Source organism: Miniopterus schreibersii (assembly GCF_964146895.1).
Source record: "Miniopterus schreibersii genome assembly, chromosome: 9".
Classification (NCBI taxonomy): Eukaryota; Metazoa; Chordata; class Mammalia; order Chiroptera; family Miniopteridae; genus Miniopterus; species Miniopterus schreibersii.
Window position 1 is genome coordinate 1,604,005 of NC_138118.1, and position 27,714 is coordinate 1,631,718.

At 59.4% G+C, this 27,714-nt stretch overlaps 1 protein-coding gene across 2 annotated transcripts; it reads left to right on the forward strand.

The window, feature by feature from the left end:
- On the forward strand, positions 1–27,714 carry PAXIP1 (PAX interacting protein 1). Of its 2 annotated transcripts, none has more exons than XM_081147137.1 (21): positions 1–165; positions 3,545–3,679; positions 5,651–5,694; positions 7,004–7,067; positions 7,646–7,759; positions 8,579–9,190; positions 13,504–14,113; positions 14,582–14,676; positions 15,882–15,977; positions 16,918–17,055; positions 17,407–17,528; positions 18,016–18,200; positions 18,640–18,683; positions 20,800–20,876; positions 21,957–22,059; positions 23,190–23,358; positions 24,934–25,034; positions 26,295–26,429; positions 26,496–26,571; positions 26,834–26,891; positions 27,285–27,714. In XM_081147137.1, exons 1-21 carry the CDS (start codon positions 85–87, stop codon positions 27,442–27,444), a joined length of 3,219 nt encoding a protein of 1,072 aa, XP_081003263.1. In that variant the 5' UTR covers positions 1–84; the 3' UTR covers positions 27,445–27,714. The 2 variants fall into 2 exon arrangements, with proteins under 2 accessions (XP_081003263.1, XP_081003262.1); XM_081147136.1 differs by having other exon boundaries at positions 10–165; positions 26,834–26,893; positions 27,289–27,399.

A 27,714-nucleotide genomic window follows, 5' to 3' on the forward strand; every position in this document is an offset into this window, starting at 1 on the left:
CAGCACCGGCCGGGCCGCGCCGCAGGGGACTTGGCCCGCGGGCCGGGGCGGGAGCCGCCGCCGAGCCCCCAGGCCGCCGCCACCATGGCGGACCAGGCGCCCCAGGTTCCCGAGGACATGTTCCGGGAGGTCAAGTACTACGCGGTGGGCGACCTCGACCCGCAGGTACCGCGCCGCCCGCCGCGTCCCCGGCCCGGCCCCGCTCCCGCCGCGGGCGCGCGCTCGGCCGCAGGTCGTCGGGGCCCGCGCCCGGTCCCCCGGCTGCTGCGCGGAGGCCGGGCCGCCTGGCGCCGAGCAGGCCTGGGGCCCGCGCCCGGGGGGGGGACCCGGGGTGTCTGCTGGGCCCTCGGGAGGGACCCGGGGTGTCTGCCAGCCCTCGTGGGGGACCCGGGGTGTCTGCCGGCGCCGGGAGGGGACCCGGGGGCGGGTCTGCGCCACCCCGGGAGGGGACGGAGGGCGCGTCTGCGGGACCCTCGGGTGCGCCCGGGCGGGGGGAGAGCACGTGGGTGGCGGTCAGCGCCCGAGCTCCTCTCGCTCGTGTCCCCGAGTCCTCCTGGGGCCTGGCGCCGCTGGTCGCCGCCCCGTCGCCGGACCTTGAAGCCCCCGCCCCTGGAGCGCGCTTCCCGCCCCCTCGCGGGCGGGAATGGGACCCGCGCGTCTCCGCGCTGCGGGCTCTGGCCCCGGAGCCTGGCTCCCGGAGCTGCGGGTCCGCCGGGCGGGGGGGGGGGAGCGGGGCGGGGCGTCGCCGGCAGCCCCGGCTGTCCTCGGGGTGCACCTGTCATCGGGGTGCACCGAGGCGCGCGCCCTGCAGCGCCGGCGCGGTCCAGCTCCGCCGCCGGCTTGGGGCGAATGACCCGGTGAATGCGGAGGGGACCCGGTGGCACCGCAGAGCTCAGCCTTTGAAGCTGTCCCGTGGGCTGCGCCGTGCCAGAGGCCGCTGTGGGTCTCCCCGAGCCTCTCCCGAGTGCTCGCCCCGGTGCAGGCAGGGTCCTAGCTGCAGAGCCCCTTCGGGTTCAGCTTCTGACACCCCCTCTCCCTTTACGCTTTAGGCGCCTGGTGAGCCCAGGCTGGGGCGCGGGGAGAGTGCACGCGGTTGGCATGGAAGGAAGGCTGGCAGGAAGGCCCAGTGGCCTTGGCCTCCTAGGGGCTGTGCACGGGTGTCTTTGGAACCAGACTCCCCCCGGGTGCCCCCCGGTGACCCTCCCTCTGCACCTGTAGGGGGAAGAGACTTTGGCTTTGAATGTGGACAGAAACAGGTTCTGACCCCAGGGAGAGAGAATGCAGGCCTGTAGCAGCGGTTACTTTTCCCAGTGCTGATAACTGCCTGTCCTCTAACCCCTCTCTTTCCTCCCCCCTCCCGCCAGCCCCCCATCTCATATTAGGACCAGGCTCTCCAAAGGGACTCGAACCCAATGCTACTTAAAACCCAGAACCAGCTGATGTCAGACCGTAGTTGCTCAACTATAAGTCAAACCTAAGTGCTTAGAAATGTCCTTCACAAACCACTTGGATCTGCAACAGTTTGTTTTCTAAAAAGCTTAGAGCCAGAACGGCTGATTGTCTGAGTCCTATCAGTGGGGACTCAGAAAGTGGACCCGTTGAACACCTAGTGCATGTCAGGCATCCCACTGGGCACAGGTGTAACGGAGAGGTGGGTCTCCTGGGTGGCGGTGGGCAGAGCAGGTCACACACCTGAGGACGCTGTAGCAGGTGCCAGGTGCTGGGGGTGCCCGGGAAGGCACCACTGAGATGTTTCAGCGTAGGTGTCGCCTCCGGTGGGTCCTGGTGGGCTGTGTGCTGAGGAGAGTCGGCATCTGTGTGTCTGGGAGATGTCGGGTGGTTGTGTATGGAGCAGAGTGAGCCGAGGCGCGTCTGTGAGGCAGGGATTGGCAGCATGGGGACTGGACAGGCCAGCGCCTCGGGCGTCCTCAGAGTCCACATGAGCCCTGTAAGCGTCGGCAGTGATGCCGCTGGGAGAGTCCGGGCGGCCGTGAGTTGAAGAGCGAGTGGGAAGCGAGGATGTGGAGACCAAAAGGCTGCCTGTAGTTTTAAGAAACCAGGCGGTGAAAGGAAGCAGAGGAGGGCCAGGGCATGGGTCTGTGCTGGGCATGTGCGAGTATGTGGGACACGGGTGACTTGGTGGTTTGTAGGCAGCGGGGAGAGGATGACATCTCCGGACTCAGGGCAGTAGGATCCAGAGCAGACTGGAGGGTGATAAAGAAACAGACTGAGACAGGTTGGGCGCTTGAAGGTCCGGGGCCTAAAGAAAGTGAGCTGGTCTGTGGCTCGTGTGTCTGTGGTACTTTCGTTCATTAAACAAATATTGGCATCTGCTCCAGTTCTGTTGGTGGTCAGTAAAATATCCTACAGAGGTTGTCCCACTTGTGGGCAAACTCAGCTGTGTGGGCACCAAATTCACCCCCTTGTGGGTGGTGGCCCTGGAGCTGCACCTGCCTCCCTGGTCCGAGGTCTCTGATCCCCTCCTGCACTCCCAGAGCCCGGCCCTCTCTCACCTGCTGAGGACCCCCAGCAGCGGGACCTGGGTCTCTAACGAGATCTTGCTGGATGTCTCTAGATCTTGCTTAGGCACCTGCAGCAGGGCGGGGCCTAAAGGAAACTTCCTTCTTGCCCCGCCCCTGCTCCGCCCTGTGCTCTGGCCTCCGGGTTGGTCCCCGTGGTTCCCAGCACTTACTTTATTCTTTCCTCCTGCACCTACACCCCTTGCAGTCACTGAAGTCACCACCTCCTGCTAGGTCTCTCACCCATGTCTTCTTCCTACCCCTGGCGACGTTCCTTCAGGTCACATACCTGTCCCATCACTTGGTTATTGCAGCCGCTCCTCCCAGGTCGGCTGGCCCGGTCGTGCAGCTGTCCCAGTCCAGTCTCTGACACTGACAGTCACCTTTCTGCAAAACCTGATCGTGACTTACCTGCTTAAGATCCTCCTGTCTTCCCGGGACACCCTGTATTTTATTTCAGAATAAAGTTGCGTAGCACAGAAGAAAGCGCGTGCAGAGCCATCCTTGCTCACCAGCCCCGTGTGAGCGTGGCCCTCCCCACGGCGCAGCATGTTTTTGCCTCGCTAATTCCCTTAAATTCACAAGGATCTGCTCAGGTCCAGTGAGTCCTCAATGTCCTCGATAGGCTCTCGGACCTGCAGCGAAAGGACATGCCATGGGACCAGGTTTAGCACGGGCCAGAGTTCAGGTCCTGTGGTGTCCAGTCGGGAACCTGCTGTGTCCCTCCCGGTCCTTTCCCACTGGCGGCGAACACCCTGCGCGGGGCTGCATCCCGGGTGTCCGTCGGTGCTGCCCTCAGCTCAGGGACCCTGTGTGGCACCTGGCTCACGGTACCTCCCTACTCGGTCTGTGAACCAAGAGTTGCTGCTTTTGATTGTCCCCAAATGTTTCCGTGACTAAGACTCAGTAAGAGGTGTGTGGGGACGTGGTGCGCTTTTCTTCAGAGTGTCCGTCGTTCACACTAGTCTGTAACCCGAGAGCGAAACATAGCGTTTTCCTTTTTAACGTGCGTGGTTTCTCTTAAGGTGATCCAGCTCCTCAAGGCTGGGAAGGCTAAGGAAGTGTCCTACAACGCACTGGCCTCACACATCATCTCGGAGGACGGGGACAACCCGGAGGTCGGGGAGGCCCGCGAGGTCTTTGACTTACCTGTCGTGAAGGTCGGTAGCAGGTGTTTTGTGCCACCCCCTGAAATGGCACTTGTATGTGGGTGATACCCCTGATTTATAACGTACATGTACGTAAGCCGGGATGTTTACATTTATGTCTAACTTGCCCAAACCAAGGCGGGAAGGAGGAGAAGGCAGGAGTGAGCAATGCGCGCCCTTCAGCGAGAAGCTCTCAGCGACACCCGGGCTGGAGTCCCTGTGACCAACCACCCTAGACACAGACTGAGTCATGAGGGTCCTTTCCGAGAGTTGGCTTCCTTCCGGGGCCCCCCTGCAGCCCGTGAACCCCCTTCACAGCTGTCCCTCTCTGCTGTCCCCCATTGCCCCCTAGTCCTGTGATACGGCATTGCCCTGGCTCCGAGAACCCTCGGGACACTGACAGGGATGCCCAGAAGCACTGGGCAGCCGAGAGGCTCTGAGCAGCTCTAGGGCTGCTGCTGGGAATGGCTCGGCTGCCTGAGGGCGTCTGAGTGCAGGGGTCAAAGCCAGGGTCACTGCACAGGTTCCTGATTCCCGGGAACGCGACTAGAGTCAGATGACGTGACCGTGCTCTGGACGGGGTTTCTTCCCGCTCATTCCTTACCCGGCACGTTGGCCCAGAATCTGGCAAAATGATCGCATGTCCGTGCAGTAATTATCCCGAGGAGAGCCGGTCTCTCTTTTATAAAGTGTTGGATGTTCCTACACTGTTTGCAGAGGGTAAACTTATGCTGAAAAGTTGGTGTCGCCTACAAAAGGGACGAGGGCACTTGGCTGTCCTGAGGCAGCAGCAGAAGCTGTGAGGGTCGTTAGCTCAGACGCCGGTCGCCCGAGAGCGGCTGCGTGTCCGTTCCTCGCGTCGTAGCCGGGGCCTCACCGTCCCTGCCACAGAGTGGGGTCTCAGTAACTGTCTGCCGAGGGAACTGAAGCGTGAGTATGTGCGTTTCAGCTGGCGGAAGTTTCTGGAAGCCGCTGGCTAAACGGGCATTGCTGGGATTTTATATAGAGATTTCGTGAAGCAGAGTCATCAGGATGGTGATTCTTATAATTCTCAAAGTTAAATATAAAAGCGTAGGGTAAGATGATTTTTAAAAAATATTGGTTACCGCAAAATGTGGTGATTAACCCAGGATTTTATAGTTAGTCTGCATTTTAGAATTCATAAAGAATCACCTCCTATGGTTTACTGACCTTGTACCTGTCCGGCCTCACGGAAGAGACTGAGCTGAGGCCCGACTGGACTCAGGATCAGGAAGGACTTAGGAGGGGGCTGGTCCACGCTGGCCGGGGAGGGGCAGGGTGGCCCTCAGTTGGGAGGTCAGAGTCTCTAGCTGGCCTGGTGATATGTGTGTAAACGTGGAGTTAAGTTTTTATTTTATTTATTTTTTAAAATATATCTTTATTGATTTCAGAGAGAGAAAAGGAGAGGGAGAGAGAGAGAGAGACAGAAACATCAATGATGAGAGAGTCATTGATCAAACCCACAACCTGGGCATGTGCCCTGACCAGGAATCGAACCCCGATCGCCTGGATCCCAGGTCGATGCTCAGCCGCTGAGCCACGCCCAGCTGGGCTGGAGTTAAGTTTTTAAAAAAATACATATTTATTGACTTTAGAGAGAGAGGAAGGGAGGAGGAAGGAGAGAGAGAAACATCGATTGGTTGCCCCCACAATGCACCCACCCACCAGGACGGAGCCTGCAGCCCGGGCACGTGCCCTGACGGGGAATCGAACCTGTGACCTTTTGGTGTAGGGGGTGATGCTGAACCAACTGAGCCACACCGGCCAGGGCTGGAATTACATTTTTGTGCGTAATTTTGGGCTTTTCTCTTGGGGCGTTCACAGCCAGCCTTTGGCCCTGAGGCCTGGGTGCCGCGTGGTCCTTTACGGCCCAGCCTTTAGTCTCCAGAGGCAGCACTGGCAGCGTGATGTCGTTCTGATGGTGAGTTGACCCTCCGTGACCGAGCCCCCTTCTCTCTGCAGCCGTCCTGGGTGGTCCTGTCGGTGCAGTGCGGAGCCCTCCTGCCGTATCCTTTTTGGGGAAGGAAGGGGGAGGAGAATTGAGGCCCGAAGCCACAGTTCCTGGGCGGGAAGTGGGTTCAGGGCGGGAATTGTGTTGTGTGCACCCTGTCCCTGCCGCCTCCCGTCCTGCGTCCTGATCCGTGTCCTGCGGCCGTGGCTGTCTCGGCTCCGGGCCCTGCTCCTCCCAACCTCAGTTTACGAGATGTCTAGTTAGATGGATAGTTTTAAAGTCTCCTTGAGCCAAATGGTGAATAGTTTGAAGACTAGACAGGGACAGGGCCACGAGAACGTGTCAGCCCGATAGCATCATTGTCACTCTCACTACGCTGGTGGAGGTTTGCTAGTTCAGTACAGCAGAGCCCCTGCCTGGGCTGGGCGCTGCCCCAGAGGGTGGACGAGACCTCGAGCCTGCCCCTCAGCCCCCGGGTGTGACTGGCACGCGGGTCCCCCTGAGCTGGGCCAGCTGTCAGGCCCGAGGCCCCGGCTCATCCTCTAGGCCTCTGGCTCCTGCGTCACCTGAAAGTGCGCGGCTCCCTTCCTCAGAGAGTCACTTGGGCAGAACTGGATTTGGAGACTTAAGGGCGCCTGAGGTCATGCTGTTGAACTTGTAGGCCCGGGCGGGAGGTGACGCCACGCAGCCCACTCTGTTCTGCGCTGGGCCAGGACGATCTTGGGGATGCACTTGTTACTATCGAATCAACGCGGATGGAGGGCGTCTTTCTGCATTAAGGGTTCACAGGGACCTCAGTGGACAGGAAGTTCTTGGATGACCTGCAGAGCTTGAGCAAGTCCAGCTTAGAAATCCTGGATGTCTCATCCACATTCTAGAGGGTTAAAAGACTTGGGGTTTTGGATTTGTTTGGGGGAGTTTGTTTTCTTTATGAACATAGGTAAGGAAGACTGGACGTGGGGGTCCTTCTGCAGATGAGGTCAGTGCTGTGTGGATCAGGCAGGGCCCTTCGGAAGGCCTTGTCTTCCAGCGCTCACTGGCCCGTCCTGGAGAGGCTGCAGGGTCAGAGAGGGACTCGGGGCCACGCCCCCCGGCCTTCCCTTGTTCCTGCTTTGTCAAGTACTTGGAAGCTGGGGGTCCCTGGGCCCAGGCAGGAGCGTGGCAATAGGCCTGGAGGCACGAGGTTGGGGTCTGCAGGGCTCCCTGCAGGCAGGCTCCCCCTGTGTGTTACCTCCTCTCTCCCGGTTACCTGCACGCTGGCCACCTTGGGTCCATCTCTTCTGTTAGTGGATGGGAGGGGGGTCTGTTATTGAAATACAGGAGGCGCTGATCTCACCGCATTGGAATCTTAATAACTCCTCCAGAGTAAGCGGCTTTTCTCCCGAGTCCTGTCAGACCTTTTTTGGAGTCACCGCCTGCTTGTCTCAGGTAAGAAGCCGCATGCAGTGCCCCCCGTGTTAGGCCGTGTGGCAGGACTGGGACCTGTTCATACATGAAGCGTAGAGAAGCCGTTTGCCGAGCCGCACGTTCAGTACGACCGTGTAACACACAGTCACGTGGATATTCACACTTTGTTTTAACATGTTGTTTTGCTGGGTGACATCGTCTTTCTAATCTAAAGAGTTGCCCAGATCTAAAACTTGAAAATGAAAAGATAGTAAATTTGAAATTATAAGATGACAAGGGAAAGTCAGAAATAAAGAGAATTTTCTTTTATTTAAATATGTTTATATTGGTTTTAGAGAGAGGAAGGGAGATGGAGAGAGAAACATCAATGATGAGAGTCATGGATCGGCCGCCTCCTGCTCGCCCCCTGCTGGGGACCCAGCCTGTAACCCAGGCCTGTGCCCTGACTGGGAATCGAACCCTGACCTCCTGGTTCATAGGTCGACTCTCAACTGCTTAGCTACGCCCGGCCAGGCGTCACGATGTGTTTTAATGATAAAGTGGACAGACAGACAAGCCCAGACCAACTGTGTGACGGGCGCCCGGTTTCTACTCGCCAGGTGTCCCCTGAAGACCGGAGCGCCCTGTGGGCCCTGCTCACCTTCTACGGCGGCGCCTGCCAGCTGAGCCTCAACAAGAAGTGCACGCACCTGGTCGTCCCGGAGCCCAAGGGGGTAAGCGCCTCCTGTGCGTGTCCTTTATGTCGCCTGTCGTGTCCGGGAGTCGCGTCCGTCTTTGGCTGCTTTTACGTTAATCACTCGATTCCACCCGTCCCCGCTGGTTAGGGTTGCTGACGTCACTTACACCGAGCGTCCTCCCACAGAGGACGGGAGGGGATTGTAAACTTTATTTGGAGCCTGGCGGGACGTCCAAGTACAGAGAAAATTGGGTCTATTTCATGGAGAAAATAGGAAAGTGTTTTGCACCTGCAGAGGTTCCTTCAAGTCCAGTAGAACTTCAGTTCATTTTCATCTGTGAAAAGATACGTTTTTAGCCACAGTTTTTAAAGGCCTTGTCCCGAATATAATCACAAGCCCGCGTTTGGTGACTTCTTGTGTAATCGAGACGGAGAAGCCACAGGGCTCCCATCCCCGAACACTGGTGGCCTGGGGGTTGGCTCCCCCAGGTGGGCCCGGCCACTGCACGTCAGCAGCGCCTCCCCGGGGCCTTGGGGAAATGCGGACAGCGCCCGACCGCGCTTGCAACCCGCGCACAGCAAGGACGTGGGAACCCAGCACGTCCCTTCCTGCGTGGAGAACGGTCCCTGGGGTTCCCAGCTCGGCTCTTGTATCTGTAACATCCTTCATGAAAGTTAATTTTAAACAAAATCTTTGATGAGCCTACTGTCGCAGGTGTGAGTTCCTGGGGTCACTGGGACGGGGCTCACCTGGGCCTGTCCTCCGAGGAGAGGAGCGCGCGGGAGGGGCCCTGACGGAGCCGCGGGAGCCGGGGCTGGGCCGGGCTGACCGCTCTGCGGCTGTGCCCTCTCCTAGGAGAAGTACTCCTGCGCCCTGCGGCGGGCGAGCATCAGAATCGTGACCCCCGACTGGGTGTTGGACTGCGTGGCGGAGAAAAGCAGAAAGGAGGAAGCGCCCTATCACCCCCGCCTGATCGTCTACGAGGAGGAGGAGGCGGGGGAGGAACAGGAGCGCGACTCCCCCGAGGGCAGCACCGACGACAAGTCGAGCCCGGCCAGCTCGCGGGAGGGGTCCCCGTCGGGCGACCAGCAGTTCTCGCCCAAGTCGAACCCCGAGAAGGCCAAGGGGGAGCTGATGTTCGACGATTCCTCAGACTCGTCCCCCGAGAAACAGGAGAGGAACCTGAACTGGACGCCCGCGGAAGTCCCCCAGGTGGCGGCGGCGAAGCGCAGGCTGCCCGCGGGCAAGGAGCCCGGCCTCATCAACCTGTGTGCCAACGTGCCGCCCGTGCCCGGGGGCATCCTGCCTCCCGATGGCCGCGGGGGCCTGATGGCCGCGGGGCCCAGCCTCCAGAGCTCAGAGCGGCCGGAGATGCTGGCGGCCTGGAGCCCCGCCGTGCGGACGCTGAGGAACATCACCAACAGCGCGGACATCCAGCAGATGGGCCGGCCCTCCAACGTGGCGCACGTGAGTCTGCCTCTAAATTTAGTTTCTTTCCTGACAGTTTACTTGCAGTGTGGTTTTGTATTGGTTGCAGCCACGTGCTTCACACAGTGATCCCCCGACACGTCCAGTAACCGTCCGACACCGTCCGTAGTTAGGACAGTGTTGCTGACACTCCCTGTGCTGGACTGTTCATCCCGGGTGCGTGAATTCACTGTGTTGTAAGAAAAGAAAGCGAGACCCGAACTCAGGGGAGGGAGCGAGGGCTGGGAAGACGCCCAGGCCCTGCCGGAGGGTCCGCGTGGCCCACGTGAGGAGGACCCGGGGCTCGGGTTGGGGGCCAGGTGCACGCGTCCTGTTAGAAATCGCGGGACGACAGCTGTGATGATGGTGGTTTGGTCTCTATTGGTCAGACCTGCGTAAAACATGTCCTCTCCTCCCTCCCGCGGGCCGAGCCCCGAGTAGTGACAGGACATGGTTCTCTGGGGCCTGGGGGGGCGGGCTCCATAGTCCGGTGGGAGTGAGGCAGGAGGGGGAGTCAGGGATTTGAGGAGAGCAGAGGGTTTTGGAACAGCTGATAGAGACTCTGGAGGACGGTGTTGCCCCCCTGGCTAGAGCCCAGCTTCGGTTGGTGACCATGGCGACCACGCCCAGCACACAGCCGGCATGCACACCTGGGATGCACACCTGGGATCCCGGCCCGGTGGGGACGGAAGCAGGTGTGTGCTGGGAGCTCGGCGAGTTTGAGTAGTGATTTTGGGGGTGTGGTGGATTTGCTGACGGGTCACACTCTGCCTGACACATGCAGTTGGGTCCAAATAGTTTTTAAAAATGTTACTTATTTGCCCAAATCATGAGATTCTTCCTGAAGAGAGGGTTTCTGGCCCGAGTGGGGGATGTGGGGGGGCGAGTGGGGGATGTGGGAGGGCGAGTGGGGGGTGAGTGGGGCTTAGACGTCCTCATGGCTGAGCCCCTGCTGCCCCTTTGGAACCAGCAGCTCCCTCAGTGAGGTTCCCGCACCCCGTCTGTCGTCCGTCCCTCTGTCCCTCACCACCTGTGCCCAGGGAGTGGGTGGCCGAGGGCTGAGGAGCAGGGCCCGCTGTCCAGACGGCATCTGAGCTGGAGGTGAAGGGGAGGAGACGGGACCCCTGTTTGGTGCTTGGGGCCGTGGGCGCCCGCACAGGCCGGGGGGTGGTGGGACAGTCGCACAGCGGTCCCAGCACAGGGTCTTCCGGGAGAGCGGAGCCATGGTCAGAGGCAGCCTGGGGCAGGGGACCGGGCCGTCGCCTGGGTGATGGGTCACTGGGATGGGGGCAAGGGGGGAGGGGGGCTGGTCTGGAGAGGCGCCCTGCCCGTCCCAGGGGACCTGTCCCCACAGGCAGCGGTGTGCGCCTCGAGGGGCGTCCTCGGGGCGGGTGTGAGGACCCAGTGTCCTGTGTGGAGCCCCTGGTGCTCAGAAGTGCGATTTCCACCCTTCGCGTCGTGGAGGGATTGCGGGTGGAGGCCGTCCGTGTAAAGTCAAACGGAAACGTATCTTCAAATTCAGGGGATCTTGGTTTGAACCCCAAGTTCTCTGAATTTGTATTTGGACGTAGAGATGAAGTGATGTCATTTGAAATGAAGTGGGTGACTTCAGCAGAGAGTTGGGCACGTCTCTGCCCTTAGGGGGTGAGCTCGCCCGCGGGGCGCCTGCCCTGAGGGGACGTGGGAGGCGCGCCCAGCACTGCGCAGGTGTGACGCCGGAAGCCGGCTGCGGAGAGGCTTTCTGAGGCTCTGGGCGATGTCAGAGCTTTAGGACGCTGCTGCTGCGTGTAAGGGAGAGTTCCTGACACGTTACAGAACAAGACAGGTTCAGTGTAAAACTGGACCGGGAGCTGGGGAAACAGCTAACCATCAAAATCCTGTTTAAACTGCAGATTTCTAACAGTTAGGAGCCACGTGGCATGTATCATAACGCCTTCGGTGTTAAGTGACTTAAATAGAGACTGGCAGCTACCAGGGGAAGTTGTGACGGTCGTGGACATCGCTGTTTGCAGGGTGGCAGGTCAGGGTGTAGCCGTGAAGAGCGTTTTCCTGCAGTTCCTCAGGACTGACGCGCCCTCCGCCCGAGGCCGGCAAGGGTCGGACGCCCTGTGAGTGCTGCGTGTTCTCAGAGGGGTCCCTCCGCCGCCGGCCCGCGGGGCGCTCGCCCCCATGTCCCGCTCATCCCCCAGCCCCCCGAGCCCCCCAGGTCTCGGCCGCCCCTGCACGAGGCCCCCGCCAGTCCTGGCCGCGCTGGGAAGTCAGAGAGGAGAGAGGCTGGCCTCCAGCTCCAGGCCTCCTGCTGGCCCTCTTGACATAAGCTCGTTTGGGAAGCTGGGGTTGGGGTGCAGGGCGCATGGCGGGGCAGCCCCCGGTTCGACCCTTTCCATTGTGCCAGACGGCACTCATCACCCATCAGTTACCAACACGGGCTTACTTCTGAGGGTGAAAACGTACGTACGAAATAAAAGCCTGAGCTGTGGAGTGATAACCTGACCAGTGGCCGGGTTGCGCTCACGGCTGACCTGCAGACACGTGCAGGGTCTCCCCCTGCCCTCCTGCCTTTTTGTGGAAATGTCAGGCTCCAGAGCGCTGCCGGGGGGGCGTGGACTGTGCGGGCTCATTCCCTCCCGCGCTGGGTGCTGGTGACACCCGTAGGCCTGGGGAAGAGCCAGCTGTCCTGCTGCTCACGTATTTGTTTAAAGTTTTCTGTCGAGAGCTCGGCGGGCAAGCGTTTGAAGCAGAGAATCTCCTTTTGGAGGAGTTTCATCTGTGAGGTCATTTCAAACAGGCCCCAGCTCTGGAGTTTGACTTATTTCAGTTTTAACCCCCATCATCTCGTCACTAAATCTGGAGCTTTCCCCTTGCAAGTTGCAGAACCTTCACGTTTCGGAGTCTCTTTAAGTGGAAGATAGCATTAAAACACGTGACATTTGTGTGTGGCTCTGGTTTACGTTAAAATTGAACTTCTAGAGTTAATTTTAAAAGACAAGTTTGCTTTGATTAGGGTTAAGTTGTGCTGACTTTCAGTAAACTGTTTCTGGTTCCCATGGACCATAAGAAGTGGACCATGAGCTCGTGGTTTTATCCAGAGGACGGTCAGCTGCCCCCGACCCCCCCGGGGCCCTCAGCTGCCGCCTGTCATTGCGAGGCAGGCGGGCAGTGGGAACCGAGGGAGAGCTGGCCCGAGGGCTTCCCCCTGGTCTGAAGCAAGCGTCCATCTCAGAGCTGCAGGGTGTGGTGGGGGAGGCTGAGGGCTCCCGTTCTGGAACGTTGACCCTTTAAAGAAGCCCGCTGCGGTGGGTGCTCTGCCCCTCGGTGCCAGTGCCCGGAGCAGGGTGGCCGTAGAGGAGAGGCTGGTGGCCCTGATGGAGCTGCCATCTGGGGAGGCTCCCCCCGGTGCTGTCACTGGTGGTGGGGGGCTCATGCCCGACTCTCACGGGACCCCTATCTTAGTCGGCAGCTGTGGGAAGGAGGCGAGGTGGAGGCCAAGTTTGGCTGGGTGCCTGAGCATCGCTGTTAGGGAAGGTCTGGGGTGGGGGCGAGCAGGCTGTGCCCTGCAGCACCTGCGTGGCTTTTGCTGCCCGTCAGGCTGTGCCCTGTAAACACATCGCCACGTGGGGTTTTATGTTTGTCCACTTCAGCCCTGTAACTTTCTCTATGGGCGCAGTTTTAACTCCTGGGTGACTTCACTTGCTCTATTGAAGGTGATGGGTTTTTTTAATAAAAATATATATTTAAATTTATTTTAGAGAAGAAGGGAGAGAGAGAGGGAGACATCAATGAGAAATAGCAGCAGCGGTCGGCTGCCTCTTGGGTACCGCTCGCTGGGGATCAAGCCTGCAACCTGGGCATGTGCCCTGACTGGGAATTGAACCTGTGACCTCTGGGTGCAAGGACAGTGCTCTACCAAGTGGGCCACCCTGGCTGGGCTCTGATGCTTTTTAATAAACACAAAAGAAAAGTGCAGTGTTGTTCGGGAGGCTTCCACTGGTCTGCTGCTTACTTATTGCCGGTTAGCTGAGTATTAAAGGACCATGTAAGACGGGTGGGGAACGTCAGGCCCGCGAAATCATTGCATCCGGCCCTGCCAAGGCAGCCGCAGGCTGGATTTGAAATTCAGTGAATCTAGGAGCTTTTCCCATAGCTGATTGTTAAGTTGACGATTCTGTGTGGACGTGAATGATGCTGTAAGTGTCCCAGTGGCCCTCGGCAGGAAGAGGGCTCCCCGCCCCTGATGTAAGAGACGCTGTTCCTCCTAGTTGGTGTTAGTGCCTTCCGGGGCCCGTGCGTGACTTTGCCCCTTTCTGTTCTAGATCTTACAGTCCCTCTCAGCGCCTACGAAACACATGGAGCAGCAGGCGAATCACAGCCAGCAGGGCCACGCCAGCGCCAGCGCCGTGCTGTTCAGCCAGGTGAAGGTGACTCCGGATCCGCAGCTGCCCCCGCAGCCGTCGCAGCACCCCGTCCTGCACCTGCCGCCCCAGCAGATCATGCAGCTCCAGCCGCCGCAGATCCCGCCCCAGCCGCCGCACCCCTTCCCGCAGCCCCAGCCAGTCCCTCCGCACCCGTTCCCGCAGCCGCAGCAGCACCGCCCGCAGCAGCTCCAGCCCTTGCAGCAGCAGCAGGCCCTGCAGCAGCAGCTGCACCAGCTGCAGCAGCACCAGCTGGCGCAGTTACAGCAGCAGCAGCTGCAGCGCCTGCACCACCAGCAGCAGCAGATGCAGACGCACGCGGCCCAGCACCTGGGCCAGACGCCGCAGGCCCTGCAGCACCAGGCCCCGCCCCCCCAGCCCCTGCAGCACCAGCCGCCTCAGCCGCACCAGCCGCACCAGCCGCACCTGCCCCACGTGCCCCACCAGCCGCACCAGCCGCACCAGCCGCAGCCGCCACCCCAGCTCTTTGGACACGACCCTGCAGTGGAGAGTCAGTAACACGGATGTTTTTCTTTCTCCCGAAAGCCTTGCACCTGCATAAATGCTGGAGAGTGTTTGAGGGCGGGCAAGGGTCCATGCCCAGATAATTCCAGCAAAATGGGGCCGTGACCCTCGGGCCCGAGAAAGGATAGAGTGTGACGGGAGCAGGCACCGTCTCCGGTGTTGGAACGTCAGACGTTGACGTGGGCGTTGGCGTCCCTGGAACGTCACGCTGCCACGGGGACCAGCTCCGGGCGGTCAGTGCCAGGCGTGAGCCATGCTGGCTCCACTTGTCAGTCATCTACAGACAGGCCAGTGCGTGTGCGGTGTCCCCGCGCACACTGCTGTCGGTAGATACAGCTTGGTCACAGCACTAACTTCCTAAGCTCAGACCGACCCCCGCGGGACGGGCTCCTTAAGTTTCTGTTCACATCTCACGGGGCTCTGAGTTTCTTTTTCTGGTTCAATTCTGTTCCAGTCCCCGAAGAAGGCTTCTTGCTGGGGTGTGTGTTTGCCATCGCGGATTACCCCGAGCAGATGTCCGACAAACAGCTGCTGGCCACCTGGAAAAGGGTGAGCTCTGCACCCGCAGGTTTTCCTTTCCCAGCGTCACTCCTTGGCTGCCTCCTGAGATGCTCGTCCTGTGTTCTGAGTGTGTTTTGGGTTTTGTTCTTAACACTCTCTGGCCTCGGGCAGATCACTTTTCTGGGCTCCAGTTTGCTTAGCTGTGCGGGGACAGTGTTGGACTCAGTCATGCTTAGGGTTCTTTTCAGCGCTGGGATTCTATGGGGCGCAACTTACTTGTACTTAACTGGGGTATGGGGGTCAGGTCAGGTGTTTGGTGGCAGGGAATAGGGACCGTCAGCTTCTCTGCCTTCATCGCTCTGTTTGCAGAGGCGAGAGATAGAAAGTCCCGGCTCCGGGTGAGACGAGACCACGGTCCACCGGTCCAGGTGTGGGCTGTGGTCCATTTACTTACTGTTTTGTGTGGTGGCCTTTAAAGAAAACAAAAAGTAAGCACTTCTCTTGCAATGCCACAGATCAGGACTGAGTGAAAAAGTTTTTAAACAAATGAGTTTAAGTGGCTCTAGATGTTGAATTAGCTCCCCTGTGAGCAGGGTGTGTTCAGACCCCTGTGGGGCCCGGGTGTGTGGCAGGACCTAGCACATACGAACAGACAAGCAGAGGGAACAGCCCCGTTTACAGACAGCTAGGAGACCGTCAGGAGGTGCAGGGCGAGCCCCCGGCACAGGTCCCAGGAGGACGCCAGCCTGTGGGGCGGGAGGCGGGAGGTGAAGGAAGGTCTGTGGCGGAGATGACGCCCGAGCGCACCCTTCAAGGCCAGCAGCAGAGGCTGCATGTGGCTGTGGAAAGGGAGGGGCCGTGGGAGAGTGCACACGGGGTGCGGGGACGGGGGGCGGGGAGGCAAAGGCCGGGTCCTGTCCCCTTGTCCCTGTGCCGTGTCACGGAAGCCGTAAGGTTCAGAGATTACTCTGAATAATGGCAGTTTGGGAACCAGGTGAAGGCACGAGCCTTGTTACAGAAAGTAGCTCACAACTGGAGGGTCGTTTCTAGACAGAGGGCGAGGAAGCCTAAGGGGAGCCAGCCCCCCCCGGAAGTTCAGCCTGAGTGTGGGGTCCGTTCTCATGCCGGTGCTCGGTGGCGTGTCCATGAACGCCACTGACACGTGTCTTTATACTTTGGGGAAATTATACGATGCGTTCTTAGAAGAGACGTGTGGTGTAACGTTATAACCGTGCCCCGTCCTGTGCACGCAGATAATCCAGGCGCACGGCGGCACCGTGGACCCCGCACTCTCCAGCCGCTGCACGCACCTGCTCTGCGAGAGCCAGGTCAGCGGGATGTTTGCACAGGTGGGTCCTGCAGCCGCACCTGGGTCGTAAGCGACCGGGTTGGGGGAGGACTTGTCTGCCTCCACAAGCAGTTTTCATTGACCTTGGTGGGTAGGTAACTGTGGACACCAGGCTTCTATGTCTTTGAGGTGAGAGAAAGGGCCCGGGGGTGCTAAGGGTGAGCGGACCTCCCTCCACTCAGGCTCCGAGTGGCTGCGAGTACGTAGCGGGTGGCACTGGGACTGGGACGTCCTGCCCCTGAGGGACTGTCCGCAGAGCCTGGCCGGGCGCACACGTCCCAGAGCTCCCGTCTCTTTTCTTAGAGATGCTCTTATTTGTGCCAGACCCGTTAGTGCGTGCGCGACAGATGGCCTCCGGGAAGCCGGTCTCTGGGAGTGGAGCGTTTCCTGACCACCAACCCCACAGTGCAGACATACTCGTGGGCTTTGCCTGTGGCCACTGTAGGCGGCAGTCCCGTTCCCTCATCAGTGTGGGGGCCCCTCTGTGTTCCTGTGGGGAGTTTAATCTTCATGATCGTAAATGTTCCCTATTCTGTGAAGTCACTTCCCAGGTTATGATGAGATTTGTTGCTTTCATCCCCCATGTCAGGCTCTCTCATGTTTGTTGGTGACATTTCACATAATATTAAAATCAGTTTGTTCCTTTAGTGCACTGAGAGCTAAACGTCATGGGGTTCCTTTACTTCCAGTGTGGGATGTAGCGTTGCCACCTTGCAGTGTTGTGCACCCTGCAGGGACCCTCACAGGGACCCTGCCCTGTGTCATAGGCCACATTGCAGTTCCGTGCACCCTGCGGGGACCCTCGCAAGGACCCTGTCCTGTGTCACAGGCCACCTTGCAGTCTTGTGCATCCTGCAGGGAACCTGTCCTGTGTCACAGGCCACCTTGCAGTTCCCTGTGTCCTGCAGGGACCCTTGCACACACCCCATTCTGTGTCGCAGGCCGTCCGGGAGCGGAAGCGCTGTGTCACTGCCCACTGGCTCAACACCGTGCTGAAAAGGAAGAAGATGCTGCCCCCCCACCGCGCCCTGCACTTCCCCGTGGCCTTCCCCCCCGGGGGCAAGCCCTGCTCCCAGCACGTAAGGCCAACGTCTGTCTTTCCCCTTCGGGATCAGTCTTGGGCCCCAAGTCAGCGCCTGCCGCACACAGGAGGTGTTCGCCTGATTCTTCGGAATCTGTGACACTGTTTGCAGTCCTGAGATAAGCCCAGGTCTTGCACCAGCAGGACTTGATCAGAGGTTGTGGGTCCTCTCTGGCCGTCGCTCAGAACGTGCCAGTGAGGGGAGAGGAGAACCGGCTGATACTCCACGCCCAGGTGCCCCCCATAGTGTCAGAGAGGAAATGGACGTGTCCACAGAAAGCACCTGAAACGGAGAGAAAGAGCCCCTGCAGTAAGTTGCATTTTACTGTGTTTGCTCTTCTCCACTTAGATTATTTCTGTGACCGGATTTGTGGACGGTGACAGAGACGACCTGAAGCTAATGGCCTACCTGGCAGGTGCCAAATACACAGGCTACCTGTGCCGCAGCAACACAGTCCTCATCTGCAAAGAGTAAGTGTGGCTGTGAGGCCCGGGTCACCTCAAACTCAGCGCGTGGCTCACGACGCGTGGCTCACACATAGCGTGGCTCCCACACGGGCGTGGTTGGCTGCACAGCTCTGTGTCTCTAATAGATGACGGTTGTGTAGTGGGAACGTGAGTGTGGAAGTCGGAGTCTGTTATGAGAATGGCGGAGACGTTCATTATAACTTTTGCAGACATGGCCATAGGGCACTTGGAGATTAAGTTAGTGAGATGTGAGTTACGTGGGTGACAGGAACAAGGAAGATGTAGGGACAGTGGGTGGTGTCTCAGGATCCAGGGTGACCTTGAAGGGACACCTCCCGACCAGCCAGGGCTCCCCCTTAACTTTGTTGGGACGGCCCCGCCATTTCTGACAAATGAGAATATTTTTTACCAGTTTTTGTTGAAAATAAAGACACATTTGAATAGTAGACAACTCTAACATTTCATAGATGTGTTCTCTCCACCCAAAAAGGCCAACGGGTTTAAAGTATGAGAAAGCCAAAGAGTGGCGGATCCCCTGCGTGAACGCCCAGTGGCTCGGGGACATCTTGCTGGGGAACTTCGAGGCCCTGCGGCAGATCCAGTACAGCCGCTACACGGCCTTCAGTCTGCCCGACCCGTTTGCCCCGACCCAGCACCTCGTGATGAATCTCCTGGGTGAGCAGATGGCACTCAGACAGAGCGACCCCGTGCCGCCCCTTTCTGCGTTCTCGCCGTGGTCTAGTCAGTTCTGCTTCCCGCCCGCTCCCCACACCTCCTGCAGCCTTCCCGCCTGCCCCCCGCACTTCCCGCCTCCTTCCGTCCCACACTTGCGGGCTCCCCTGTGGGACGGGGGGCCTCTGCTCTGACAGTGGTGCTGTGTCCCCAGTGTGACCTCGTGTGGGACGCGTGCAGTGGGCTGGACAGTGAGCGCTGTCCTGGGAGCACCCGCCCTCCCTCCCCGGACGGGAAGACTGTGGCTCAGTCACTGTCCTACATTCGTCCTCATGACCTGTCAGCGAGCCCCGTGCCTGGGGTCGCCACCCCAGAAACGCTCCCCCAGAGGCCTTCCTGTTTGAACGTGTGTCGTGGTAAAAGGACGTGTTTCTCTCTCTAGACGCGTGGAGAGTCCCGCTGAAGGTGTCTGCAGAGATGCTGTCGGTAGGTCACGTCGCCGCCCCGCTGGCTGCTGCTGGGGTACAAAGGGCATTCGGGATATTTGCCTTTAAACCCTCGGTAGCCTGTCAGCATGGCCAGTGTAGGAGGCTGCGTCCCGACCTGTCATGAGCGTGCAGTGTCCCCCTGCTGTCCGAGCGGGTGGTGCTGGGGAGAGTGCGGTGGCTCAGGGTGCGGGTGGGAGGGGACACCCATCCGGCTCTGCTGGGCCCGTGGCCGCGCCGTGGGAGCCAGCGCAGCCCTAGACACACAGCTTGCTCCAGGTGGCAGCGAGAACTGCAGGGCCTGGCCTCTGGCGACGACACGTTTTCCTCGCGTCCCAGTGGGTCCCGTCTCGAGGGCTCAGCTGTTGGTGGCCCCGTGCGTGCAGGGCGTCTGGCTCCCACCTGGGAGGTGCTGTGGGTGGAACAGTGGTGGGTTTTTCTCAGGCTGTTTCCCACGTGACCGTTTCAGTAATTCCTCACGGGGCCCCTCCCCGTTGGTTGGCCCCGTTTACGTTGCTGAGAGGCAGTGTCCTCGCTGTTGGTGGAAGTGGGATTTGAAGGTTGAGGTTACAGACGTGTTAGCAGGTGCCTCGCCCTGTGTCTTCACGATGGACTCCGTGTCCTGTCTGGTTTCCACTGTGTTCCATCAGCGGAGGGTTTGTGCTGTGTCACCCACTACCCGAGGACAGTACTGTCACCAGGACGACCAGGTGCCACCCAGGCCTGTTTTTCAGTGGTCGGTGCCCCGGCGTGATCGGAGCAGGGAGCCCGTGGCTGCTGGCCGCCGCCTCCTGCTGTGACCGCGTGCTCCCTGTGTCCTCTCGGCTTGTACTAGTCACTGACTTTAATAACACCGAGCAGCTCGGACAGGTCAGCAAAGCAGACGTTCTGATTCACACGGACAAAGGAAAGGTTACGGAGGCTTTTATGGTGGAGCTGGAGACACGGTGGCCAGAGCTCCCCTCCCAGACCTCGCCGCTTGTTCCGAGCTGGGTCAGGTCCGGGTTCGTCCCTGGCTAGAGGCTGAGCGGCTCAGGGCCAGGCTGCCGCTGCTGGCCCCTCGCCTGCTGCTGTCCCGCCGCCAGCGAGTGGGTTTGGGCACTGAATCTGGCCTAGGGAAGCCGAGACTCGAGAGTCATTTTCTTGTAAGAAGGAGTCGGGTCTTCCTGCGGATTCTGGAGAAGCCCGAGTCTGGGGCTGGAGGATCCGCGTCTCTCCCGTAGCCCGTGTGTGTGGGTGTCCAGGTCAGCGCGATGTTCAGGAAATGGAGCCTGTGGTCAGCTGAGGTGACCAGTAAGGTCGAGGGGCAGTCGCTTCAGATAGTAAATCAAAGTGTCGTTTGGAAGAAGCCTTGTGTTTGGGACATGAACACGGGTGGGCAGGGCAGTAGCCGAGGTCAGGGGCCACGTGTGGGGGACACCGTGCCGGGACCGGGGCCCCCTTCCCCGTGGCCCTGCTCAGTGGGCCAGGGACTGGCGGTTCCCGCATGTGGCCTGTCGGGAATGCTGCGGATCCGATTGTCCTGTGATGTCTGCGAACCCTCAGAGGGGACGGTTCTGGCTCAGGAAGACGGTTTGTATTTTTTAAGGGTGTAATTGCATGGAGTATGTTTTCCAAATTCCACATTGGGGTGCAAGAGGAGGTACTTGAAATGAAAATGGGAAATTTCTGAGGAGCAATAGGAGGTGACAGGATTTAGGTTCTCGGAGTCGCTTGCTGCTGGCTCGTGGTGTTTGTGCTGCATCCCGGGCTGCCGCCAACTGTGACGGGGGGGTACCCTTGGTGATGAGTGTGGGGGAGCCTGCCCTTAGAGAGGAGTGTGGGGGAGCCTGTCCTTAGAGGTGAGTGTGGGGGAGCCTGTCCTTAGAGGTGAGTGTGGGGGAGCCTGTCCTTAAAGGTGAGTGTGGGGGAGCCTGTCCTTAGAGATGAGTGTGGGGGAGCCTGTCCTTAGAGGTGAGTGTGGGGGAGCCTGTCCTTAGAGGTGAGTGTGGGGGAGCCTGTCCTTAGAGGTGAGTGTGGGGGAGCCTGTCCTTAGATGTGAGGTCTTTGCCTGATTGGCACAGGTTTCTTGGAGCCCCTGCATTACTGGGGAGTCATTGAAGTGAACCCTGTTTCAGTTCCAGGCTGTAAGACCACCCCCCAAACCGAAGCAGAACGAAGTCTCGAGCGTCCAGCCCTGTTCCAAGAGAGCCAGGTATGGGCCGCCCCTCACTCTGGGCTGTCACAGGTACTGGGGGCTCCTGGTGTTTTCGGGGTGCTAGGGTTTAAGAGGGTCTTCTTGCTGCCTCACAACCCGCCTGTGATATTTCTCACTTTATTGCCGGAGGTAGATGGTAAATAGGCTGTTTTTTTTTTCTTTCTTATTAAAAACCCCCAATTGAATCTTTTCTTTAAGCAGCTCCCTTCCAGCACCCCGGGTGCGGTGGAACCCAACCCTGGGCACCCGGGGGGTTGGGGGGTGGGAGACAGCCACGTGCTGCGTGGTGGGTGGCAGGACGGGGGGGGGGGGGGGGACAGCAGGGCGGCACCCTCAGCCAGGGCGGGTCCTCAGGCGCAGCAGGGGTGGGCCCCAGGCAGGGGGTCGCCTCCGTGACTGTAGAAAACTCTGCTTCCAGACCGTCCCCGGGGTGCACAGCTTAACTGCTTGGCTGCCTGCCCTGTCAGTCTCTCGCCTTTTCTCCCTGCTCAGCGTCCCTCTCCCCTCCCACAGCCACACGGCGTGTGAATCACGGAGTTTTGTAGTAGAACATGAATTACATGGTTATATTTTTAAGACTGTCATCAAAATGCTACGAATAAACTTGTGTGTTTTTTTGCCTAGACTGTCTCAATTGAATATAAGCTAAAAATGGGATTTGAAAAATTTAAGGAAATTAAAAGGCTGTGGTTTAAAGTGTGTGCCTGGGTCACAGCCTGTTTGTGCTGCTGGTGTCGGGGGTGGGCGGGGGCCGGGCCAGCCTGTCGGGGGCACCCGCTCTAGCTGACTCCCCTGGGCAGGGTCCACGGGACACCGGCGGGTGGGGCCAGCCTGAGTGGTCACCTTCTCTTTAAAGCCAATTAAGAAGAAAAGTTAGTTGGGACGGGGGGGCAGGGGACCCGTGGGCAGAGGCGGCTCTGTGAGCCGTGGGGGCCGGTCCTGCCCTGCGGTGGGTCCTGTGGCGGGAGAACGGGCGGGTAGCTCCCGGCTGTCCGTGAGGAAAACCACGCAGCTGAAGGGGATCCTGCAGGTAAACAACGAAGCCCGAAGCCCGCATCTGCTCTGTTCTCTCTGTAGGATTGAAGACATCCCGCCGCCCACGAAGAAGCTAGCGCCGGAGCTGGCGCCTGCCGTGCTGTTCACGGGCTTCGAGCCTGCGCAGGTCCAGCAGTACGTCAAGGTGACCGTGCGCCCTGTCCCCTGCGCCGCTGTGCTGGCCCGTCCTGTCTGTCTGTCTGTCTGCTGAGAAGCATTTGCAGGAGTTGGGAGGGAGCGGTGGTTACACGGCCCGGCCCCCCCAGGCCCTCGCGCTCCCCTCGGGGGAAGTGGGCTGGGTGAGACCACAGCCGCTCGCACGGTCACGGCTGCCGAGGCCACTTCCATAAAGACGCCCGTCCCGGTGAGAGGGACAGTCCTCCCCGGCCCCTGCTCGGGACCCCCGTCGACTCACGGGTAGTTTCCTGGTCGGGGCCAGGTGGGGGCTGTGTGTTTTTACAAAATTTCACATGAACTCTCTGAGATACCTGCATGAGGGCTGTGGGGCCACGGTTTTCACGGTTTTCGTGGGGGGCTGGCTGGAGTCCAAGCTGACCTGCGTTGTGTTCATGCATTTCACTTGTCATTGTTTTTAAGGAAAAGAAACAATTGTAAATGCTACTATTATAAATTTAGTATAATTTCTTTGTTTTTTTACTTTTAAAATTCAGTGCAGTTATTGAGACCTTTTTGTTGTTAATCCTGCCCCGAGGATATTTTTTTCATTGATTTTTTTAGAGAGAGGGGAGGGGAAGAAGTGGGGAGAGAGAAACATGCCTTGGTTGCCTCCCGCACTTGCTCTGACTGGGGTCGGGAATAAAACCTGCAACCCAGGGGCCTGCCCTTGACCAGAATCGAACCCGAGACCCTTCTGTGCGCAGCCAACGCTCTAACCACTGAGTCCCACTGGCCAGTGCAAGAGACCGTTTTTCATGTTTGTGTCTTGGCAGTTTTCATGCCATCGTTTTAAAAATAGAGCCTGTGGGTTAACTGCCCCCTGACCACGTGGCTCAGCTTAGACACTCTGGGTGCGCTCACCTCTCCTCACAGACGAGTGGCCATGGTGTCGGCGCCGGTGGAGAATTTGCGTCTGACCCTGATCTGTGTGAAACTGGTCAGAACTGCCCTGTCGATCCCGCCTTTCACCCTCCTGCGGTGCTGTGGGCTGGGCTTGACCGGCTGTTCGTGCTCTGTGGCTGAGAACTGGACGCGTGTGCTCTGGGCCTCGGCCTGTGGGCTCGGCTCACTCCCATCTCTGTGTCTCGTCACCTGCAGAAGCTCTACATTCTCGGCGGCGACATTGCCGAGTCCGCACACAAGTGCACGCATCTCATTGCCAGCAAGGTGACGCGCACGGTCAAGTTCCTGACGGCTGTGTCCGTGGTGCGGCACATTGTGACGCCCGAGTGGCTGGACGAGAGCCTCAAGTGCCAGAAGTTCATTGGTGAGCAGGAGTGTCGGTGTCTTCGCGTTGATGACAAACGACTTTTAAGTTTCTGTCCTGAATTCATCTCCATTTTCATCCCACCAAACATCTCGACTTTATTTTTCAGTGTCGGTTTCTCCATCTTCCACATTGAGCTCTTCCTGGGGGTCCCTCCGCAGGTCTCCGGAAGGCGGCTCGCCTCCGTCTGCGCCCTGGGAGCTCACACTTAAGCTGCCTCACGTGTGCTCCGCTCAGCTGCCCACAGGCCTTTCTGTCTGTCCAACTCTTCGTGTTTATCTCTCCTGTGCTTACACATTCCTGTCTGCTCCCACCTTAGGGTCTGTGGTTGGCTGGAGGGTTGATTTCGTGTTTCTCTAGTTGCTAAACTTCAGCATTTCTTTGTGATCTGGTGGCTCTTGCCCAGGGTGAGCAGACTAGCCTATGAGCTAAGAATGGTTTTCACATTTTAAAGAATTGTTTTAAAACATTGATGTTCAACCGGTGTGCCGCTAGCGTTTTTAAAACATGCAACACCTGACTAGTCAGGGGCACTGAGCTCTTCTCCTTTAGATCGTCAGATAAAAAAATGACAGCAGCCAACATCACAGGAGCCGTCTGGTGTGAAGGCCCCGTCTTGAGCCATAAACTTACAGGTCATGTAACAGCTGCATCTCACTGCTCACGCCGCATAGTGAGGCTGCGTCTGATTAGTTAATTCTGGTACCAGAAATCCTTATACACAAGTACAGGCACCTGAGTTTTTAAAAAGTCGCTTTAGAGCTAAAAGGGGTAGGTAATTACTATTTTTTTTTTTTTTTTTGTAAATCAATCAAAATGATACCTTTTGTCAGATCAGCAAAAAATTACATCGTTTTTGGTGTGCTGCAGAATTTTAGCAATTGTTTTATGTGCCATGAGATGAAAAGGGTTGAAAATCGCTGTTTTGAAAGACGAGGAAGGGGAGGGCATGTGGCAGAAACGACGTGGCCCGTGTGTCCTGGATTTGTGTCCGGCTGTCCCCAGTGTGCCCACCGGGGTCTAGGCCCTTCCCTGTCACGTGCCTTTGATGAGTGTATTTGTTGCCGGTTTTGAGCTCAGTGCGATGCTGTTGGTTATTGTGGAAGGCACGAGACGTGTTCATCAGAAGATGGACATTTGTGATCTTTAACTCGGCTGCTTCTTAAAGTGTTATTGTGAAAACTGAAATCCAGTCAATTAAAAAGTCTCAGAAGTCTTCAAAATTTGGTAAAACTATCCTTTATAAATTACTACATACTTCCACGTACTTAAAAGGAATGCTTTTGGTAAATCGATACCATTTAACTAATTGAATCTAGTGTCCTTCGGGTCACGTGGCCATTTCACAGCAGGCGGTCAGGCTGGGTTTGGAGCTTGTCACCGGGGCCGGGGCTCTTTCCCTGGGTCTGAGGGTGCGAAGGGAGGAGCACTGAGGAGGTGGGGACTGATCCCGGCGAGGGCATGTCTGTCTGTCTGTCTTGGATCTGTACACGGAACGCTGCAGGTGGGACATGACACCCAGGGTGGCCGGGCCTCCCTGCCGTCCGCCCTGAGCCGCGCTCCCCTGTTTTCCAGACGAGCAGAGCTACCTCCTCCGGGACGCCGAGGCCGAGGTGCTTTTCTCCTTCAGCCTGGAGGAGTCCTTGAAACGGGCGCACATCTCTCCGCTCTTCAAGGTGACAGAGGGAAAACCATTGAGTCTGCATGGACGGGACTGTGCTCGGTGGGAGTGTGCGACCGCGTGGCCGGCCTCCTGGCCGCGCGTCCAGGGTGTGGCCGTGGCTGATGTGGAGAAACAGACCCGCTGGGGACGGCCCCTGTGACGGGCCTGGGGTCGGGGCGTCGCGAGTCACCCGGCCGGCAGGAGGCCCGCCAGTGGCTCTTTCTGCTTTAACAGTTAATAGTGTTGCCATTGAACGTGCTGTCAGCTGGAGCAGAGGAGCCCTGTGAAAACACTACCTGGGTGTGTGCCTGAGCAATCCAGGCTAAGGACATTTAAGTATTTGATAAATGGGATCCTAAAACGGTTTGGAAGGTTTTGGTCTGAGTGGCTGAGTAAATGGGGGAAGATTCCTGGCTTTCACTCGGTGAGGAGGCAGCTGAGACGTGCAGAGGGCTCGGCGGGAGTGAGTCGAGATGCGTCGTCCCCGAAACAGTCCGATTTTTCTAAACGCTTGGTTCCTTTCTTCCCAGCGAGTAGTTTAAACGAAGCAGAATATTGTGGCTCAGGTAGGAGCAGGGCCTTAGGAAAGCGAGTCTCCACCCGCTGGTGACGCCGCGGGCGCAGGGCCCCGCCTGTGTGACGGTCGCGTGAGGTGTGGTGCTCATCAGGGTCACAGGAACCCAGGAAAACGGCCTTGCAGGTGCCACACGCCCGTCACTCAGGGCGTGGGCTCTGGTCACTTCCCCGCCGGGCTGGGAGCTGCCGTGGCCGCGCCTGAGCCCCTGTCCCCGGGCCGGGCCGTGGGGAGGCGCCTGAGCCCCTGTCCCCGGGCCGGGCCGTGGGGAGGCGCCTGAGCCCCTGTCCCCGGGCCGTGGGGAGGCGCCTGAGCCCCTGTCCCGGGGCCGTGGGGAGGCGCCTGAGCCCCTGTCCCCGGGCCGGGCCGTGGGGAGGCGCCTGAGCCCCTGTCCCGGGGCCGTGGGGAGGCGCCTGAGCCCCTGTCCCCGGGCCGGGCCCTGGGGAGGCGCCTGAGCCCCTGTCCCCTGGCCCTGGGGAGGCGCCTGAGCCCCTGTCCCCGGGCCGGGCCGTGGGGAGGCGCCTGAGCCCCTGTCCCCGGGCCGTGGGGAGGCGCCTGAGCCCGTCCCCGGGCCGGGCCGTGGGGAGGCGCCTGAGCCCGTCCCCGGGCCGTGGGGAGGCGGCCGCGCTGTCCCGGAGGCGGGAGCCCGGGCTTCGCTCCGCGGTCGGCGCTGAGCGTGTCCCGCGTCCTCCTTTCCAGGCGAAGTATTTCTACATCACGCCCGGGATCTGCCCCAGCCTGGCCACCATGAAGGCGATCGTGGAGTGCGCGGGCGGCAAGGTGCTGGCCAAGCCGCCGTCCTTCCGCAAGCTGCTGGAGCACCGGCAGGACAAGGTGTGTGCGGGGGGCCCGCCCCTGGCCCGCGGGCCAACCCCGCGCCGACACCGCCTCTCCCCGCAGAGCCTGTCGGAGATCGTGCTCATCTCCTGCGAGAACGACCTGCACCTGTGCCGGGACTACTTCGCCCGCGGCCTAGGTAGGGGGGGGCCAGGTGGGGACCTAGGTAGGAGCCCAGGTGGGGGGCCCAGGTAGGGGGGGGGCCCAGGTGGGGGGCCCAGGTAGGGGGGGGCCCAGGTGGGGACCTAGGTAGGGGGCCCAGGGCCCAGGTAGGGATCCCAGGTAGGGGCCCAGGTGGGGGGCCAGGTAGGGATCCCAGGTCGGGGCCCAGGTGGGGGGCCAGGTCGGGGGGAGCGGCGAGGCGGCGGGCTCGGGCCCCACTCACCGCCCTGCCCCCGCAGACGTGCACAGCGCGGAGTTCGTGCTCACGGGCGTGCTCACGCAGACGCTGGACTACGAGTCATATCCTTCGGGCGGGGTGTGGGTGCCCGCGCGCCCTGTGCGCCTCCCTGCCAGGCTCCCGGGCGCAGGTCCCTGTGGGTGGGGGCGTCGCTTCCAGAAGACTGGCCTTAGAAGCGATATGGGGGCTTGGCGGTGACAGCTCGGGCCTTTTCCATCCCTGTGGCCTGAACGCAGCCTGAAGCCCTGTGCCCGGTGGGTGGTGCAGATGCGGGCTGGGGGGGTCGGTCACCCGCACAGCTTCTCCCCCCCCCCCCAGGTGCGCGCAGGCGGGCGAGCCCCGGGTGTGGGAGGGAGTCTGTTCCCTGCCGGCCGAGCAGCAGGCGGGTGAGACGGGAGGAAGGGCCGTCTCGGGAGGCTTTTTGCACCGTGTGGAAGCCTTTTCCTCAGCAGCCTACATATAAATTCAACTGACCGTGTCCGTGGGGCCGGCGCCGCCAGGATCTGCACCCGCGGGGCCCGGCTGCCACCTCCACCTCGTTTTCCAGCCGCCGCCGGGCCGCGCGGAGTCGGGGAACAGGACAGTTACTCTGCATCCTTTGAAGATGTGTGATCTTACTGAGGAACATAAATTATGTTTTGTATTAAGTGACTTTTACGAGACCCGTCAAGGTTTTACGGCTCCTGTGCCGGGTTTTTAGGCGTTTCTCGCCTGGTGGAGCCCGGGCTAGGAGCGAGGGGTGTAAATAGGACCCGCCTCTAAATTATGGATTTGAAGACGAGAAGTGTTTTGTACTTGGATTGTTTTTATTCCAAATACGCTGTCCTTTTATATTGAATTCTGCCCACATTTTAAGTAAATGTACTTTTGATCTTTACTTAG

Coding starts and splice junctions, on each gene's coding strand:
- PAXIP1 (XM_081147137.1), top strand. CDS start 85: ATGGCGGACCAGGCGCCCCAGGTTCCCGAGGACATGTTCCGGGAGGTC. Junction 3,680..5,650: donor TTGACTTACCTGTCGTGAAG/GTCGGTAGCAGG, acceptor TTCTCTCTGCAG/CCGTCCTGGGTGGTCCTGTC. Junction 25,035..26,294: donor ACATCTCTCCGCTCTTCAAG/GTGACAGAGGGA, acceptor CCTCCTTTCCAG/GCGAAGTATTTCTACATCAC.